At 47.5% G+C, this 19,223-nt stretch overlaps 1 protein-coding gene across 1 annotated transcript; it reads right to left on the minus strand.

The window, feature by feature from the left end:
• Positions 1-3,258: 3,258 nt before the first annotated feature.
• nmnat2 (nicotinamide nucleotide adenylyltransferase 2) lies at positions 3,259-18,861 on the minus strand (the record flags this gene model as incomplete). The annotated part of the gene is made up of 11 exons (XM_079244071.1): positions 3,259-3,361; positions 3,758-3,825; positions 5,904-6,005; positions 7,064-7,140; positions 7,298-7,342; positions 8,668-8,748; positions 9,750-9,876; positions 14,252-14,330; positions 14,502-14,569; positions 16,689-16,777; positions 18,777-18,861. 11 exons carry the CDS (start codon positions 18,859-18,861, stop codon positions 3,259-3,261), a joined length of 924 nt encoding a protein of 307 aa, XP_079100197.1.
• Between the last annotated feature and the right edge of the window lie 362 nt (positions 18,862-19,223).

Consider the following 19,223-nt stretch of genomic DNA (forward strand, 5'->3'; position numbering starts at 1 on the left):
AATACTTTATTCTGCCAGCAGGGGGTGTAAACATGATCACCGTCCAGAACAAATGAAAGATGGCTGCATTCAGGCGCCGTCTGTCTTTACAGCTGTCTGTCCACACATCAACTGATCATCAACACACAACAAAATATCACTTTTAAAAGTTTACAATCAGAGAAAAAAGGCAGATTAGTACAGAAAACATTCATGTTACAGGTAACGACAGAACGGGAACGTAAAATGCCAGAAAGACGCGAGCGGACGCAGAAATCGTTCCTGCAGACGAGATCGGCACGTTTACAGTGAGTAGAAAATGGAAAGATGTGGGAGACGATGATCCCCACTGAAGCCGTTTGTCTTTATATCTCTCTTTTTTTTTTTTTTAAATTCCCTTCTGTTTATTTTTTTATTTCTTTTTAACAAACACGTTCACAACAGACCATAATAATCTAACGAGTGATAAACTTCATGCCGAAACCAAACTGTCAGAACTAAGCATGCAGTCTAAGAACAGGAGCGAACCGAGGAAAGGAAAATACCTCCACGCCGACGACCACCTTCATCATCCAATCACTACCTCCAACGGTGGCGCATCAACACTGTTGCCCTGGTTACCACTACTGTACGCCGCGAACCTCCTGCAGAAAACTCAGGACCTCACACAAGAACACTTTCCCCATCCGAAACGAAGCCAAGGAGTTTTCTCCAGAACAAAGTCTCATTTCCAGACGAGTCCGAGTCTGAATCTGAGTCCAAGTCAGGATCCGAACCGGAACCACAGACTGAATCCGAATCCAAGTCAGAGTCTGAGTCCGTGTAAGAGCATGAATCTGAATCAGAGTCTGAATCCGAGTCCAAGTCAGGATCCGAACCGGAACCACAGACTGAATCCGAATCCAAGTCAGAGTCTGAGTCCGTGTAAGAGCATGAATCTGAATCAGAGTCTGAATCCGAGTCCAAGTCAGGATCCGAACCGGAACCACAGACCGAATCCGAGTCAGAGTCAGAGCCTGAGTCCGTGTGCCTGAGTCCGTGTAAGAGCATGAATCTGAATCAGAGTCTGAATCCGAGTCCAAGTCAGGATCCGAACCGGAACCACAGACCGAATCAGAGTCAGAGTCAGAGCCTGAGTCCGTGTATGAGCATGAATCTGAATCAGAGTCTGAATCTGAGTCGAGTCCATGTCAGGATATGAATCTGAATTACAGACAAGTCCGAGTCTAAGTCCAAGTCAGGATCCGAATCGGAATCACAGACCAAGTCAGAGCCTGAGTCCGTGTATGAGCATGAATCTGAATGCAAGAAGGAGTCGAAGTCCGAATCTGAGTCTTTCTTCAGGAAGTTTTAAGTTTTAAACCTAAATCAGGGCAAAAGGACTTTGTGGGAGAAACCTGATTCATGAAAACATCAGTTTGTCTTGTGCTGCTCTGATTCAACTAAAATAAAGATGCAGAAATCACTGAGTGACATCACGCTTTGGTTCAGTTTCCAGCTCACGACAAAACACGAACGTAGCTACGACAAAATTGCAAATGTTTGACAATAAACACCATTTGGTTAGATCGTCTTCCCGATTCACAGATCACGCTAAGCTCGATTCATCAGCGTGTCGAGGTCTCACGTCTCCGCGTCCGGTCCAACGTGATGGTTTACGTCTCCGCGTCCGGTCCAACGTGATGGTTTACGTCTCCGCGTCCGGTCCAACGTGATGGTTTACGTCTCCGCGTCCGGTCCAACGTGATGGTTTACGTCTCCGCGTCCGGTCCAACGTGATGGTTTACGTCTCCGCGTCCGGTCCAACGTGATGGTTTACGTCTCCGCGTCCGGTCCAACGTGATGGTTTACGTCTCCGCGTCCGGTCCAACGTGATGGTTTACGTCTCCGCGTCCGGTCCAACGTGATGGTTTACGTCTCCGCGTCCGGTCCAACGTGATGGTTTACGTCTCCGCGTCCGGTCCAACGTGATGGTTTACGTCTCCGCGTCCGGTCCAACGTGATGGTTTACGTCTCCGCGTCCGGTCCAACGTGATGGTTTACGTCTCCGCGTCCGGTCCAACGTGATGGTTTACGTCTCCGCGTCCGGTCCAACGTGATGGTTCACGTCTCCGCGTCCGGTCCAACGTGATGGTTCACGTCTCCGCGTCCGGTCCAACGTGATGGTTCACGTCTCCGCGTCCGGTCCAACGTGATGGTTCACGTCTCCACGTCCGGTCCAACGTGATGGTTTACGTCTCCACGTCCGGTCCAACGTGATGGTTCACGTCTCCACGTCCGGTCCAACGTGATGGTTCACGTCTCCACGTCCGGTCCAACGTGATGGTTTACGTCTCCAGCCGAAACTTTTCCAAAAATCAAGTTTAAAATAAAACAGCAATTACTCCGAGCTGATGTAACAAGCTAGCTGGTACGTCTGCAGACTCGTCAAGTCGACAAACTGTCTGGTCTTTTTTACGATATTGTTTACGGCTAAAAATCCACAAAGCGGATTATTCGACAGCCTGATTGTCTGCTTAGGAAGATTTATTTACTGGTTTCCTTTTTTTTTTAGCGAACATAACGTTAGCTTGTTTTACTGAAGGTTAACCAGCGTGTGCACGAGGTCTGTCAGATGCTGCAGCGCCATCTGCTGGACAAAACTACTTGTAATGTTGACGTATCTGCCGCCTGCGGTGTGTTCACACGAAGACATGTCTCCTCATGTGACCTGCTGCGACGCTACAAAATGGGACTTTAAACTCTTCATCCCTCCTCATCAGTGTGACGCCACAAGCTGCTTTTTCCACCCGCTAGCTTTAAAGCCAGATTTTTTACCCTTAAATCTGGGGTTGTTTCTCCAGACGGAGCGATGTTCGCCCCCCCAGCTGGAGCACGTTAGTCGGGTCTACATCTCGTCGTCGGTGCTTCTTGCGTGAGGTCCAGAGACTCGTCACGTTTCAGTTGGATGCTACCGCGACACGATGGAAGTCCCACTGAGCATGCCCAGCTGTCTGTCAAGCATCCTGAAACTTTGGCAAAGAAACTCAGAGGAAAATAAAATCTTGTCCCCCCACCCCCCACGCCCCCCTCCCTGAAGGTAAAGTCACATGACACAGACAGAAGGCGGGACACTAACGCTCCTGTTGGAAAGCGACAGCTCAAAGAAGAGTATATGTTTGACACAGAAGACAGAGTAGGAAGTTTTTTCTTAAGGGAGGAGGGAGGTTATATTTATAGATGACAGGACCCCCCCCCTCCTTCAGCCTCCCTGTTTTTCATGCAGGCGGGTTGTCGTTTCTATCCCGAGGCGTTGATGTACAGCTGACTCTTCAGGATGTAGTCGATGACGGGCTGGTTCAGGTAGTCCACCACGTGGCCGTCGCCGTGCTGCAGGGCCAGTCTGAAACAGGAGGACGGCTTCGTGTCACAATGAGACCCTGAAAGTGTTGTAAACATCCTGAAGATTCAAACCCCAGCTCAGCTGCTGCTTTTTCAGTCACTGCAGTCCCCTTACATCAACCTATACCATCCACATCCTGCACTTTATACACCAGCATGTTAGAAAAGTACCATCTGGTCATCAGAAGGAATCTCTGTGTGCTGGGGGCCAGGCTAAAGGCCAAGTTAAGACTTGATCCTTTACAAAGGAACACTGTGTTAGTGTTTTACATCAACATCTCTGATGCTTTAACCATATTTCTACTGGTGCGTTTAAGGACAGGTCCCCCTGCAGGACATTCAGCATCAGACGGAGTTTTCAGAACAAAGACAGCGGGTGTGATGAGTTTCTTCCTACCTGCTCTTCGTCGAGCTAACGATGGACATGGGGTGGTTTGTTGCATCCTTCACAACAACGATGTTGTCCTGAGAGCAGAAACAGCACATACTTCAGGATGGTTTCATTAAATGTGATTTTAAACAAAGTTTAATTCTGGTGTAAAAAACAGGACAAGGATCACACCAGTCATGGAGCTGGGACGGTACCGCACCAGTCAAATGGAGCTGGGACGGTACCGCACCAGTCAAATGGAGCTGGGACGGTACCGCACCAGTCAAATGGAGCTGGGACGGTACCGCACCAGTCAAATGGAGCTGGGACGGTACCGCACCAGTCAAATGGAGCTGGGACGGTACCGCACCAGTCAAATGGAGCTGGGACGGTACCGCACCAGTCAAATGGAGCTGGGACGGTACCGCACCAGTTTTCATGGAGCTGGGACGGTACCGCACCAGTCAAATGGAGCTGGGACGGTACCGCACCAGTCAAATGGAGCTGGGACGGTACCGCACCAGTCAAATGGAGCTGGGACGGTACCGCACCAGTTTTCATGGAGCTGGGACGGTACCGCACCAGTTTTCATGGAGCTGGGACGGTACCGCACCAGTCAAATGGAGCTGGGACGGTACCGCACCAGTCAAATGGAGCTGGGACGGTACCGCACCAGTCAAATGGAGCTGGGACGGTACCGCACCAGTCAAATGGAGCTGGGACGGTACCGCACCAGTCAAATGGAGCTGGGACGGTACCGCACCAGTCAAATGGAGCTGGGACGGTACCGCACCAGTTTTCATGGAGCTGGGACGGTACCGCACCAGTTTTCATGGAGCTGGGACGGTACCGCACCAGTTAAATGGAGCTGGGACGGTACCGCACCAGTCAAATGGAGCTGGGACGGTACCGCACCAGTTAAATGGAGCTGGGACGGTACCGCACCAGTTTTCATGGAGCTGGGACGGTACCGCACCAGTTAAATGGAGCTGGGACGGTACCGCACCAGTTAAATGGAGCTGGGACGGTACCGCACCAGTTTTCATGGGGTACCGCACCAGTTTTCATGGAGCTGGGACGGTACCGCACCAGTTTTCATGGAGCTGGGACGGTACCGCACCAGTTTTCATGGAGCTGGGACGGTACCGCACCAGTTAAATGGAGCTGGGACGGTACCGCACCAGTTAAATGGAGCTGGGACGGTACCGCACCAGTTTTCATGGAGCTGGGACGGTACCGCACCAGTTTTCATGGAGCTGGGACGGTACCGCACCAGTTAAATGGAGCTGGGACGGTACCGCACCAGTTAAATGGAGCTGGGACGGTACCGCACCAGTTAAATGGAGCTGGGACGGTACCGCACCAGTTAAATGGAGCTGGGACGGTACCGCACCAGTTAAATGGAGCTGGGATGGTACCGCACCAGTTAAATGGAGCTGGGACGGTACCGCACCAGGATCCTGGCTGACTTTTTCTCAGTCTGACATGGAAACGACGAGGATGCCTGGCAGGAGGAAGGTGGAAGAAATTTAACGTTGTTTGTTAACAAGCTGAACGAGTCAGAAACATGGACACGGAAGGAATAGAGACTTTCAGCGAGACTTTGCTGCAGGAACGTGTTCCAGACTTTTCAGCGAATTATACGAATCTCATTAAAACTGCAGAAATGAAGTTTTGATCGAGTATGTGTCACATGTTGGCTTTGGTACCAATTGGATGTGATTATCTCCCCCATTTGTTTAGAAAACAAAAGAAAAATCACTTCTTCCTCAGACTGAACGGCAGGATTAAAACTACAAGCAGATCGAGACACTGAAGTTGGCGTGAAGTTAAAGCGGGAGGTCCTGCCGTGTTTTTCAGCTTGGACATGTGACATTCATAAAAAACATGAATAAATGAGTTTTTGCTGCGTTTCATTACATTCATCCTTGTTGAGAAATTCTACTTCAATGTGAATAAATTCCTCCATTTTTTTGGTTTTTGGCTCAAAGTTCCATAAAAATCTGAGCTTTGCAAACCGTGAAGCAGCAGATGTGAGAACATCATGGCAGTGCATCCAGTTACCAGCTGATGGCGTCGCTTGCTGGTTAGACGCTCAAATCATCATACTTCTCTTTTTTCTAGCAGTTTCTGAATTTTGTCCTCCTCGTTGTGCCGTAGTCCTCGCTCTCACCTTGTACTTGCGGAGAACAGAGGAATGATTCATGATCCTCTCTGTGTCGACTCCGTCACGAGGAACCACGACGATCCCGAAATCTCCAACAATCACCTCCATCTGGAAGAAAGACATCCTTCAGAGTTCGTACTGTCGTCTTCGTCAGGTGTTTGCAGCTGCAGGTTTCACCAGCATGACGATCAAACAGTTAATTCAGATTCGTTCACGTAGCTACAAGCGTTTTTATTAACCTGAATATAAAAGAACTAAACTGGTCGTGTTTTCAGTGTGATGGGCAGCAGGTGGCGCTAACTCTGGTGGCTTTCCGATGCGCTCATCACCGCTACCTGCAGAAACGCCATTTCCAAGGTCAAGTTTTAATGCTGAAGCTGAAAAACGTGCAAAAAACAAGGATGGAAACACAAATATAAACAAGCAGCATGTTGACGAGCTTCACTTCGGTACAAACGTGAAGCGAAGTGAAGCAGAGAAACTTTATTTAAACGCAGGACTTCTGCACATTCACCGCCGAGTTTCCGTCCCGCTGCTCGCTGAAGGGCAGATTCAGGGAACCGAGCATCACTAACGGATTAACAGAAGCTCGAAGTCGAGTCTCGCAGGATGACATTTTACCAGAATTACGCGTGAGAAAAACACCTGCAAATCTAACATTTACTTTAAATTAATTTTTCTAAGAGCTGATGAAACGCAGCAACTGATCAGATTGATAAAAGCGTGACTGAAGGAGCCGGTTTTCTTCTGACGTTGTGAGAGAAAACCTTGTGAACATGTCAGAAAACTATAAAAAAAAGAAATCTCGCTGTTTTTGAAGAACACTGAGAATTTTTTTCTTTCTAAACTCGCAGTTTAAAACATTTAAAAGTTAAAGCAGCAGAAAACTACGAGACGACAGTGTTTTTACCGCCATCACACTCGCTGTGTTTAGGAAAAACTCCGCAAATTTGATGATTTGAACCTTTGGCCTCAAACTCAGTAAAAGTGGTTCAATCATCACCTCCATCGTCATCGAAATGACCCGTCGGTCATTGCGATAGGAGAAGATGCGTTAGGGGGCGGGGTTACATGTAGTTGGGTGGGGCTACATGTGAGTGGGGGCGGGGTTACATGTAGTTGGGTGGGGCTACATGTGAGTGGGGGCGGGGCTACATGGTGCTTACATCACTGTCCTTCCACAGGCCAGGGATGCAGAAGGACTCCAGGAGATCACTGCCACACAGGAGCAAGATGCGCAACTCTACAGACGACAAACAGGCAGGAGGAAAGAGACAGACGTGTCCTCAGTAAACATCACGTTTACTGGAGCAAAACCAGCCAGAAGGAGTTCAGACACAGCAGGAAGGAAAAACCAGAGCACAACAGCAGGAGTCCACGCAGGTCCGGACACCACTCACCGATCTCCTCGTATCTCATCGCGGTGCCCAGGTTGGCGTTTTCATCTGATGCAGACACAAATAATGAACATTTTACCAGCTTTTCCTTGTTCTGGCAGTAAACATGCTGAAAACATCAGTTATCATAGCAGAAATAATCACAAAAACATCAGACATGATGTTTCCAGGAACGGCTCAGATTAGGAAGCAAAAATGATTTAAAACACAAATCTTTTCTCGTCTTCACATCAACATCTCATGTCTCAACTTTCAGAAGAAAAATATTCGCATTGAGACAAACAACAGAAACAGAATTCTGAGCTTGCAGACACGTTTATGTTCCCACACACAACATCAGGAAGAATCTTTGTACAAATGATTAAAGAGAAAAATATAAATGTCGTCCTTGATGGGAAACAACAGCAAAATACAGAATTTTACACTGAATTAGAAAGAGAGACGAGAGAGAAAGGCTTCTAAAAGCTGTGGAAAAGCCACTACATGGGCTACCAGGGCTACATGGCAACATGGCTACCAGGGCTACATGGCTACCTGGCTACATGGCAACATGGCAACATGGCAAGCTACCTGGCTACCTGGCTACATGGCTACCAGGCAACATGGCTACCAGGGCTACTTGGCTAACAGGGCTACATGGCAACATGGCTACTTGGCTACATGGCAACCAGGGCTACTTGGCTAACAGGGCTACTTGGCTAACAGGGCTACTTGGCTAACAGGGCTACATGGCAACATGGCAACATGGCAACATGGCTACCTGGTTACATGGCTACCTGGCAACATGGCTACCAGGGCTACTTGGCTAACAGGGCTAGTTGGCTAACAGGGCTACTTGGCAACGTGGCAACATGGCTACATGGCTACCAGGGCTACTTGGCTACCAGGGCTACTTGGCTACCAGGGCTACTTGGCTACCAGGGCTACTTGGCTAACAGGGCTACATGGCAACATGGCTACATGGCAACATGGCTACCTGGTTACATGGCTACCTGGCAACATGGCTACTTGGCTAACAAGGCCACTTGGCTAACAGGGCTACTTGGCTAACAGGGCTACATGGCAACATGGCTACATGGCTACATGGCTACGTGGCAAATGGATACTTGAATACATGCTACATGGCAAAAGCTGCAAGACAACTACACGTTATGCGCTAAGAACCATTCCAGGGAAACACCTGAAAATCTTCATTGTAGTTTGTCAAACTTGGAGAAATTATTCCGCGAAAAATTGTAATAGAAATGAAGCTACTGACTCAATCTCACAGATGACTTCCGCTCTTCTGTGATTTTTTCACAATAACAACTGTAAATTCCTTGTCAAAAATGTTTTTAAAAGATTTGTGTTTAATTGTGTAATGTTTTTCTTACCAACGAACGTGAAACGGTCCATGTTTGGACGAACGCAGCAGATTTTACCCAAATTCTCACTGATCTTCCCCCATAGTTTGACTGAGCAGAGAGGGAGACAAAGGAGGTTTAGAGCATCTCCAGAACACACAAGTTTATCACACCTATAGAAACAAACCTTTAGAAGTCACATGAACAAGTTACATTTAACACTACGTCCACAGCGCTAAAATGTCCACACAAAAACAAACAAAAAAAAAAAAGTGATGGTGCTGATCTAACCCCGCCTCCGAAGCCAGGCTGGTCAATAATAACGCTAACATCAGTGTGCTTATAATAATAAGGCTAACATCGTTTTTGAATCTTGGCCATGTCAGTCACATAGTAAATATTTATATACAAACATGTAAAAACTCCTGTCAGCGAGATTTGCGCCATTACATTGTAGAGCCTGCAGTTGCCATGGTAACACAGTTCTAAAGTAGACGTGAATTAAACGGTTATAATGCACAACGCGGAGTCCAGAACATCATGACGTGAAGTGCATTATAACCGTCTAAAGCACGGATCTGAGTTTATTCCGCTTATACCATCACGGTCCCATGGTTAACATTTTATAACAATTTTTTTTTTTTTTTTAACAAAACTTGCTAAATATGAATATAAATAGTTCAGGAACTATTTCATTTTCTTCTCTAGGTACTTTTTTTATGCCAAACAACCGCTGTCAAGCTGCTGTGTGTTTCTGTCATTCGCCCGTCAAAAGCAGCTTATCTGAACCAGATTAACGTGTTTCTATGGTGACGCCCTAAACAGAGTGATATTCCAGTAATTTAACTCGCCAAACTACGTGTGCGTATTTACAAAAATAATGCAGCCAGTTGTCATCAGAGCGATCACCGACCATGGTGCTTATTGTGATGCCAGCCAGACAGAAGGCCGTGGACAACCTGAGTGTAAAACGCTGCTCATCCCGTCCACGCCTGACCTGCTGGATCATCGGAGGAGGGGTTTCCAGAGCCGGAAACTGCGCTCGCATGTGGACAGAATGCGGGAATGCAGATAAAACTAAGAGTTTCTGGACAGAAGGAGGAGACACCTACTGGCTGTAGGCTTGTGGTTAATGTTGTTGTGGTTCTGGTAGATGGGTGAGGTCTGGTTCTGAGGCTGACCAATCACAGGCGTGGTGGACGGCGTGCTGACGTTGGACAGGATGCAGCCGGTGACTCTCTGAGGGACACAAACTGGTTTCAGGTCATTGTGAACTACCCATGGCCTTGGATGAAGGACTCCCGTCTGGACTGATCCTGTTTGATCTCAGTGCTGCATTGGACACCATTCACCACACTACTCTGCTGCAGGTGGAACATTTTACTGGGATTAAAGGGACCACGTTAGACTGGTTCCAGTCATGTTTATCTGATAGAATCCAGTTTGTTCATGTAAATGATGAGTCACATATCAGAGTAAGTCGTGGTTTCCTGTATTTGGACCGATACGATTTATCTTGGGCACGCTTCCTTTAGGAAAAAACATGACAAACATTCATTTCTATGCAGATGATACTCATGTTTAATGTCAATGAAACCTGATGAAACCTGTCATTTTATCACAAGTGGACGACACCTCTAAAGCTTGTTACATACTCCAGGAGGAGCGAGAACTCCTCCTGGAGTATGTAACTCCAGTTTATCATTTATGGACGCACTGCTGACGCGCTGACGTTGCGGTAACGTATTGTGTCATTTCCTGTTTCCCTAGCATGCGTCACTGCGGATTGCTACGAGCCGTTGGCTCCTTTAACTTCTTTCTAACTTCTATCTATTGTTTACCAACCACTCACTTCAGCGCACAACATCTTCCCAAACCACTGTTCTATATATTGCATTTATTTTTGGGATCTTTGGCTTTCTGTTTACTGACTTAAACAGCTCAAGCACTCGGTTTTAGCATGGCTGCTAGCTCTCTTCCCACACCCCGGTCCCCTGCCTTTTCTTGCTCGGTGTGTCTGATGTTTAGCTACTCCCCCGCCTCCTTTAGTGATAACGGTAGGTGTATTAAGTGTAGCAGCTTGGCAGCTTTGGAGGCGAGGCTCTGTGAGTTAGAAGCCCAGCTCCGCACTCAGTTAGGGAAGCAGTTAGTTAGCAAGCCCCCATTAGCCAGTGCGGAGCTACCAGCCAGGGCAGCCATCCCGAGCCGTCCCTCAGCAGTTCCCGCACAGCCGGGAGCCGAGGGGGGCTGGACGATGGTCAGGCGGAAGCGTAGCCCCAAACCAAAACCCACTGGCCACCACCGACCTGTTCACGTTTCTAACAGATTTTCCCCGCTCAGTGACACACCCGCTGAGGCAGAAACCCTGATTATAGGTAGTTCCATAGTCAGAAACGTGGCTCTAGAGACACCGGGGACCATAGTCAAATGCATTCCTGGGACCAGAGGATGTTGCTTCTGTGTCTTACTTTGCCAAGAGCATGTCGGAATCCATAGTTTTCTCTGTTGTTGTCCATAGTTTTCTCAGTCCCACAACTAACTATAAATCCTTTGAATTCCTGACATTAAATTTATCTCATCCAAAATGGAATTCAGAGAAACCGCTCCTTTTAGCATTAGTGTATCGCCCACCTGGACCTTACTCCGGGTTTCTGACCGAATTCTCTGATCTCTTGTCTGAGTTAGTGCTGACTACTGATAAGGTCATTGTACTAGGTGATTTTAATATTCATGTTGACGATGAAAATGATAGTTTAAACATTTCCTTTAGCTCTATTCTAAACTCAATTGGGTTTTCACAAAATGTCAATGAAGCCGCTCACTCTCATGGCCATACTCTTGATCTGGTTCTAACATCTGGTATTGAGACTGATAAGCTCAAAGTATTTCCTCAAAACCCTGTCTTGTCCGATCACTTCTTATTAACCTTTGAATTCACTTTATTTGATTACTCACTGACCAAAAATAAATTCTACTATAGTAGATGTTTATCAGACAATAATATTACAAAATTTAAACAAATTGAATCAATTTTTTCACATCTACCATGTGTTAGCATGACTGAGAGTCCCCCTTTAAGCCTTACTCCTGCTCAGATTGATCAACATGCTGATACTATAACAGCTTCAATGCGTACAACCTTGGATAATGTTGCTCCCCTAAAGAAGAAGAAATTAGGTAAGATTATGAAGGCTCCCTGGTTTAATTCCCAGCTTCGAGCTCTAAAACAGGCATCAAGGCGTTTGGAAAACAGATGGCGTTCATCAGGATTAGAGGAGTCTCACTTAACCTGGAAAGGAAGTTTAATTGTATACAAAAAAGCCTTACATACGGCAAGAACAGCTTATTATTCATCATTGATAGAGGAAAACAAAAACAACCCTCGGTTTCTTTTCAGCACTGTAGCCAGGCTTACTAGGAGCCGGAGCGCTGTGGAGCCATGTATTCCTTTCTCACTTAGCTGTGATGATTTCATGTATTTTTTCAGGAATAAAATTGATACTATTAGAGATCAAATCCACAATATTCTTCCTTCTACCTATAATGTTGAGCCTGTTGTGGTCTCCAAAGCATCCTTAGAACCAGGATCTGACTTGTGTCTAAATAGTTTGTCCTGTCCAACCCTCTGAATTAACTAAAATAATAGCTTCATCTAAACCATCCACCTGTATCTTAGACCCTCTCCCAACGAGCCTCTTTAAGGACATTTTCCCTTTAATTAATACATCACTACTAAATCTTATCAATATGTCTTTAGTGACAGGATATGTACCACAATCATTTAAAACTGCTGTAATCAAGCCTTTACTTAAAAAGCAATCTCTGGATCCAGAGGTGATAGCAAATTATAGACCTATATCTAACCTCCCGTTTATGTCCAAAATTCTGGAGAAAATAGTTTCCGTTCAGCTACATGCCCACCTGAGCAGAAATAATTTATTTGAAGAGTTCCAGTCAGGATTTAGAGCTCATCATAGCACTGAGACAGCATTGGTGAAAGTTACTAATGACCTTCTTATGGCCTCAGACAAAGGACTTGTGTCCGTACTTATCTTGCTTGATCTTAGTGCTGCATTTGATACAGTCGATCATAACATTCTGTTACAGAGACTAGAACAGGTGATTGGAATTACAGGTACAGCGTTAAGCTGGTTTAAATCATATTTATCTGATAGACTTCAGTTTGTTCATGTAAATGACAAGTCCTCCTCACAAACTACAGTAAGTCATGGAGTTCCTCAAGGTTCTGTATTTGGACCAATACTCTTCACGCTATATATGCTCCCTTTAGGCAAAATTATTAGACAGCATGGAATAAACTTTCATTGTTATGCAGATGATACTCAGATATACTTAACTTAAACCATATACTTAAACCAGATTAAACAAATCAGCCCAATAGGCTACAAAATTGTCTCATAGACATAAAGACTTGGATGTCTAGAAATTTTCTCCTCTTAAACTCAGATAAGACTGAAGTAATTCTCGTTGGATCTGAAAAACTCAGAGCTAAATTTTCCAGTTTTGTAATGAACCTGGATGGCATTACTTTAGCTTCCAGTGCTACAGTGAGAAACCTTGGAGTAATATTTGACCCTGACCTGTCCTTTGGCCCACATATTAAGCAGGTTACTAAAACAGCCTTCTTTCATTTACGTAATATAGCCAAAATTAGGGACATTCTGTCTCAGAGTGATGCAGAAAAACTGGTTCACGCTTTTGTTACTTCGAGACTAGATTACTGTAACTCTCTATTACTGGGCTGTCCTAAATATGCCCTGAAAAGCCTTCAGCTGATCCAGAATTCTGCAGCCAGAGTCCTGACCAGAACCAGCATGAGAGATCATATTTCTCCAGTTTTAGCCTCTCTTCATTGGCTGCCTGTTGAATCTAGAATAGAATTTAAAATCCTTCTCCTTACATATAAAGCCCTCCACAGCCAGGCACCACTATATATCAAAGACCTCATTGTTCCTTATATACCAAGCAGAGTACTTCATTCGCAGACTGCAGGCTTACTTGTGGTTCCTAGAGTCTCAAAGAGCCGAGCAGGAGGCAGAGCCTTTGGTTATCAGGCCCCTCTCTTATGGAATAAGCTCCCAGTTAGTGTTAGGGAAGCAGACACCCTCCCCACCTTTAAGACTAGGCTGAAGACTTATCTTTTTGATAAGTCCTATAGCTAGGGATGGTTAGCATCCCTTAGTTATGCTGCTATAGGTTTAGACTGCTGAGGGACATTTCCTGATACACTGAGCTTCTTTCTTTTTCTCTTCATCTCTCTCTTTTACACAGCAGAGGCAAATGGCTGCCCTCCCTGAGCCGGGTTCTGCCGGAGGTTTCCTTCCTGTTAAAAGGGAGTTTTTTCCTTCCCACTGTCGCCAGTGTGCTTGCTCGGACCCGGCGCGGTTGGGGACTCGGCGCGGTTGCAGGGGGGGTGTATCCATGCGGACTGAGATCATGTTCACTCTGCACTTTGGTCAAACGATTGGTCAAATGTTTATTTTCTTGTCCTCTTTGGAAAACATTTGAACCCAGTTTGTGTTTGAATCCTGCAGAAAAGCAGCTTAAAACTCTGCAGCTCGTTCATCATGCAGACAAACACAGCATGACTCACCTTCATGAGGTCACGGTGATGCTCCAGCACACTGCAGGTGGTCTGCCAGGTGTCCTGGTAACACTCCCAGGGGTCCACCCTGCACCAAACAAAGGCAGTGGCTCCAGTTAGAGAACAACTCTTCTCATTCTGAAATCTGTTTTCTTCAGCTGAGACTCTGCTTCTAAAATATTAAACCTTTTTATTTCAATCTGCGAAGGAAGCCTGACACGAGCAGGTACGTTTCTGAGATGCATGACCGGCGTCTCACCTGATCCAGTCAGAAGACTGGACGGCCAGCTGACACATGGCAAGACGATGGCGGCTGGACACGAGACCCTGTGGACACGACAGCAGAAACAGTTAGAATGAAGCTTTTTCTTTCCCACAGAGAAACTCTGCTGCTTTTCTCTCTTTATTTTTACTGGAGAGTTTTATTTATGGAAGGAGAATCATCCCCGTTTACACCTAGAGTCTCCGTTTTCACCTCCACATCCCATCTGTCCGTCACAACCTGACACAAACAAGCTAACGGCTAACCAACATGCTAACGGCTAACAGTCAGTTTCCATCTGCAGAGATTAGCTGCATCATTCAGGTCCTGAAATCCCTCCTGAGACTCCTGGTTGAGCTGAAACTGGATTTCTGTTGCATTTATTATTCATGTTGTGTGTTTCTACAGAAAGTAGGGCAAGAGCTTCATTAATTCCTGCAGGAAGGGGCGAGGAAAGTAGCAGCAGCTGCAAACACTGCAGATGTGAACTAACGCAACGTTCTGCCAACCGAAGCTCTCAGAAGAACCATTTTTACATGTCCTACTGGTTCCACACAGCATGCTCAGTCTCAGAGACGCGTCATCGTGTCCTTCACAAGACCTTCAAAACAAACGTTTCATCCCACGTCTGATGCACTGAAATGTTACAGCTTCACAACACAGGCTAAAAACGCAGCAGGTTCCTTTCATGATGTCATGCATGTCAAACATCCCATCATGGAGCCTGGATCTGGTCTGGATCTACATCCCATCATGCCCACATCGTCATGGAGTCTGGATGCTGACAAACATTTTCCTGCCTTGTCTTTATAAGGCTGGAGACATATTTGCCGGTTTCTTCATCTGTTTCTGTTCCCTTCTGAACCAAGATGTTCTCAGCAGAAATCTAAATATGATGTGCAACATAATCAGTGAAAGAAACATGAGCACTTTAAAACAACGTGCGTCTGATAAAAACTCTTTGTTGTGACAGAAGCAAAAAAAACACAAAAATCAGTTTTCTGCATGTTGAATATTGTTCCTTATTACTGAAATATCATCAATAGCCGGGGTCTGCAACTCCGGTCCTCAAGTGCCACAGTCCTGCAGTTAGGAGTTTCCCTGCTGCAACACACCTGATTCAAATAAATGGCTAATTAGCAGACTTCTGCAGAGTTTGACATCAAACTCTGCACAAGTCTGCTAATTAGGTCTGATGTGTGCCTGTTGCAGCAGGGAAACTCCAAACAGCAGGACTGTGGCACTCGAGGACCGGAGTTTCAGACCCCTGATCTATTGGCATGATGGAGTAAATCTGGCCTCAGTCTCCTTTCTGAGCAACTTTCTTAGAGAACAGATTTATCTCCAAATCAGAGACGAGCTTCTTATCAAGATGGACCAGAATCCTGTGGAACTCTTCCATTTACTGGACCAGAACCCTGCGGAACGCCTCCATTTACTGGACCAGAACCCTGCGGAACTCTTCCATTTACTGGACCAGAACCCTGCGGAACGCCTCCATTTACTGGACCAGAACCCTGCGGAACGTCTCCATTTACTGGACCAGAACCCTGCGGAACGCCTCCATTTACTGGACCAGAACCCTGCGGAACGCCTCCATTTACTGGACCAGAACCCTGCGGAACGTCTCCATTTACTGGACCAGAACCCTGCGGAACGCCTCCATTTACTGGACCAGAACCCTGTGGAACGCCTCCATTTACTGGACCAGAACATTGTGTAATGCCTCCATTTACTGGACCAGAACCCTGCGGAACGTCTCCATTTACTGGACCAGAACCCTGCGGAACGTCTCCATTTACTGGACCAGAACCCTGCGGAACGCCTCCATTTACTGGACCAGAACATTGTGTAATGCCTCCATTTACTGGACCAGAACCCTGCAGAACGTCTCCATTTACTGGACCAGAACCCTGCGGAACGTCTCCATTTACTGGACCAGAACCCTGCGGAACTCTTCCATTTACTGGACCAGAACCCTGCGGAACGCCTCCATTTACTGGACCAGAACCCTGCGGAACGTCTCCATTTACTGGACCAGAACCCTGCGGAACGTCTCCATTTACTGGACCAGAACATTGTGTAATGCCTCCATTACTGGACCAGAACCGTGAGCAGCTGCTTCCGGGTCGCGCTATAGTTCTGGTGTTTGGGTTCAGGGCTTTAAGACCCGGGTCTACTCACCGGTTTTCCGTAGGAGTCGTGAACTGGTGAGATGATCCCGCCGATCACGATGAAGCGACCCGTTTGGTGGAGATATTCTCGGGCTTTTTCTGCAGACAGAGGAGGAAGAAACACGGAACATCAGGAGCTGGTTCAAGACCTGGTTCAGGTCTGACAGGTAACGTGGCCGGTCTAACTGGGAACGGGTCGGTAACGTGGCCGGTCTAACTGGGAACAGGCCGTTAATGTAGCCGGTCTAACTGGGAACGGGTCGGTAACGTGGCCGGTCTAACTGGGAACGGGTCGGTAACGTAGCCGGTCTAACTGGGAACGGGTCGGTAACGTGGCCGGTCTAACTGGGAACGGGTCGGTAACGTGGCCGGTCTAACTGGGAACGGGTCGGTAACGTGGCCGGTCTAACTGGGAACAGGCCGTTAATGTAGCCGGTCCAACTGGGAACAGGCCGTTAATGTAGCCGGTCTAACTGGGAACGGGTCGGTAACGTGGCCGGTCTAACTGGGAACGGGTCGGTAACGTGGCCGGTCTAACTGGGAACGGGTCGGTAACGTGGCCGGTCTAACTGGGAACGGGTCGGTAACGTGGCCGGTCTAACTGGGAACAGGCCGTTAACGTAGCCGGTCCAACTGGGAACAGGCCGTTAATGTAGCCGGTCTAACTGGGAACAGGCCGTTAATGTAGCCGGTCTAACTGGGAACAGGCCGTTAATGTAGCCGGTCTAACTGGGAACGGGTCGGTAACGTGGCCGGTCTAACTGGGAACGGGTCGGTAACGTGGCCGGTCTAACTGGGAACGGGTCGGTAACGTAGCCGGTCTAACTGGGAACGGGTCGGTAACGTGGCCGGTCTAACTGGGAACGGGTCGGTAACGTGGCCGGTCTAACTGGGAACGGGTCGGTAACGTGGCCGGTCTAACTGGGAACGGGTCGGTAACGTGGCCGGTCTAACTGGGAACGGGTCGGTAACGTGGCCGGTCTAACTGGGAACGGGTCGGTAACGTGGCCGGTCTAACTGGGAACGGGTCGGTAACGTGGCCGGTCTAACTGGGAACGGGTCGGTAACGTGGCCGGTCTAACTGGGAACGGGTCGGTAACGTAGCCGGTCTAACTGGGAACAGGCCGTTAATGTTGCTGGGTATAAAAGGAGCATTTTAGAGAGCGAAATGTTCTTCAGACTCTGAAGATCCACTAGTGTACATGGTTATCTACAGATTTAGGAGGAATCGCTGTATGTTGGGGAAGGGACAGGATGCTGGTGATCTCCTGCCTGAAAAGCAGACATGATTCTTTACTGGAAATCTCTGAATGGACCCAGACAATCCCACTGAAGCTGCTGGTGTTAAATCTGTTCACGTCTTCACCAGAAACGTTTCTGAACCAACAAGTTGATGTTAAATCAGCAAATTAAGATAAAATCTGACACGTGATGCAATAAACTCCTCAAACATCGACATTAGAAAATTAGACTCCATGAGATAAAAATGATTGATTTTACAGGCTTTGAACGCAACACGCTGCTTGTTTGTCCTGAAATAAAAACATTTTATTGTGAAAATCCGCCAAACATCGCAGATAAACAACCTGATAAACAACCGTAAACAACCACTACGTCATCAATAAACAAACTCTGCTCTTTGTGTTTAAAGTTTAAGATGGAGGACCCAAACATCACTCGGTTCTGGTTCTGGATGGTTCTACCAGCTCCAGCCGGCTCGTCGGGCCTCCTGGTTCCGGTAATGACGCAGGAAAACCTGGACCCGATGTTCCGACCCGGACGGGTTCTGTCTGTTGTCTGTTGTCTAGCCTTGGATTTCGGTACCAGACAGATCCAGCAGGTCCAGGTTTAATTTCTGGGCTGCGCCACAGCTGCGCGCGCGACCTGGTCCCATCAGAACCGGCGCGCGACCTGGTCCCATCAGAACCGGCGAACCGCGCTAAAAACGGCCTGGTTGTGTGTTCTGCAGCCACGGCCCAGTTCAGGAGCCAACATCGGGACTCCTTCCAGATTTCCTCCCATTTTCACGTCGGATTCAGACTCTGGTCGTTTGGGCCTCGTGCCGGCTCGGCTCGCCCCCCCCGCAGCAGGTGCTTACCGAACATATGGATGTGTCCTTTGGTGATGGGGTTGAAACTGCCGCAGGACAGCAGGATCACGTGCGTTTTACTGGTTTCTGCCATGTTTGCTCCAGTCCTGAGTGTCGGTCCGGTCCGGTGCCGGTCCAGTGGGGCTTTGGGTCGCCGGGTCGGGATGTTTGTGTGGCAGGCAGCGCTGCAGAGACTGGGAGGAGGCGGTGAGTCTGCGGCAGGATGCTGGAAGAAGAGGCGTCTTAAAGAGACAAGACAGCAGCTGGAGGCGTCACGCACATCACGCGCATCGCGCACCAGCTCGGAGCTCCGCCACTTTAAATGAGACGGTTCCGACCCAAATCAGGTTTTCTGAAGGTCTGGAGTCAGGTACTGGTCCCAGACCAGTTCCAGGGGGTCCTGACTGTAAAACCATTCAGGCAGGAAGAAGGTCCAGTTTGTCTGGAAGCGAAAAA

Source organism: Telmatherina bonti (genome assembly GCF_933228915.1).
Source record: "Telmatherina bonti genome assembly, chromosome: 7".
Taxonomy (NCBI): domain Eukaryota; kingdom Metazoa; phylum Chordata; class Actinopteri; order Atheriniformes; family Telmatherinidae; genus Telmatherina; species Telmatherina bonti.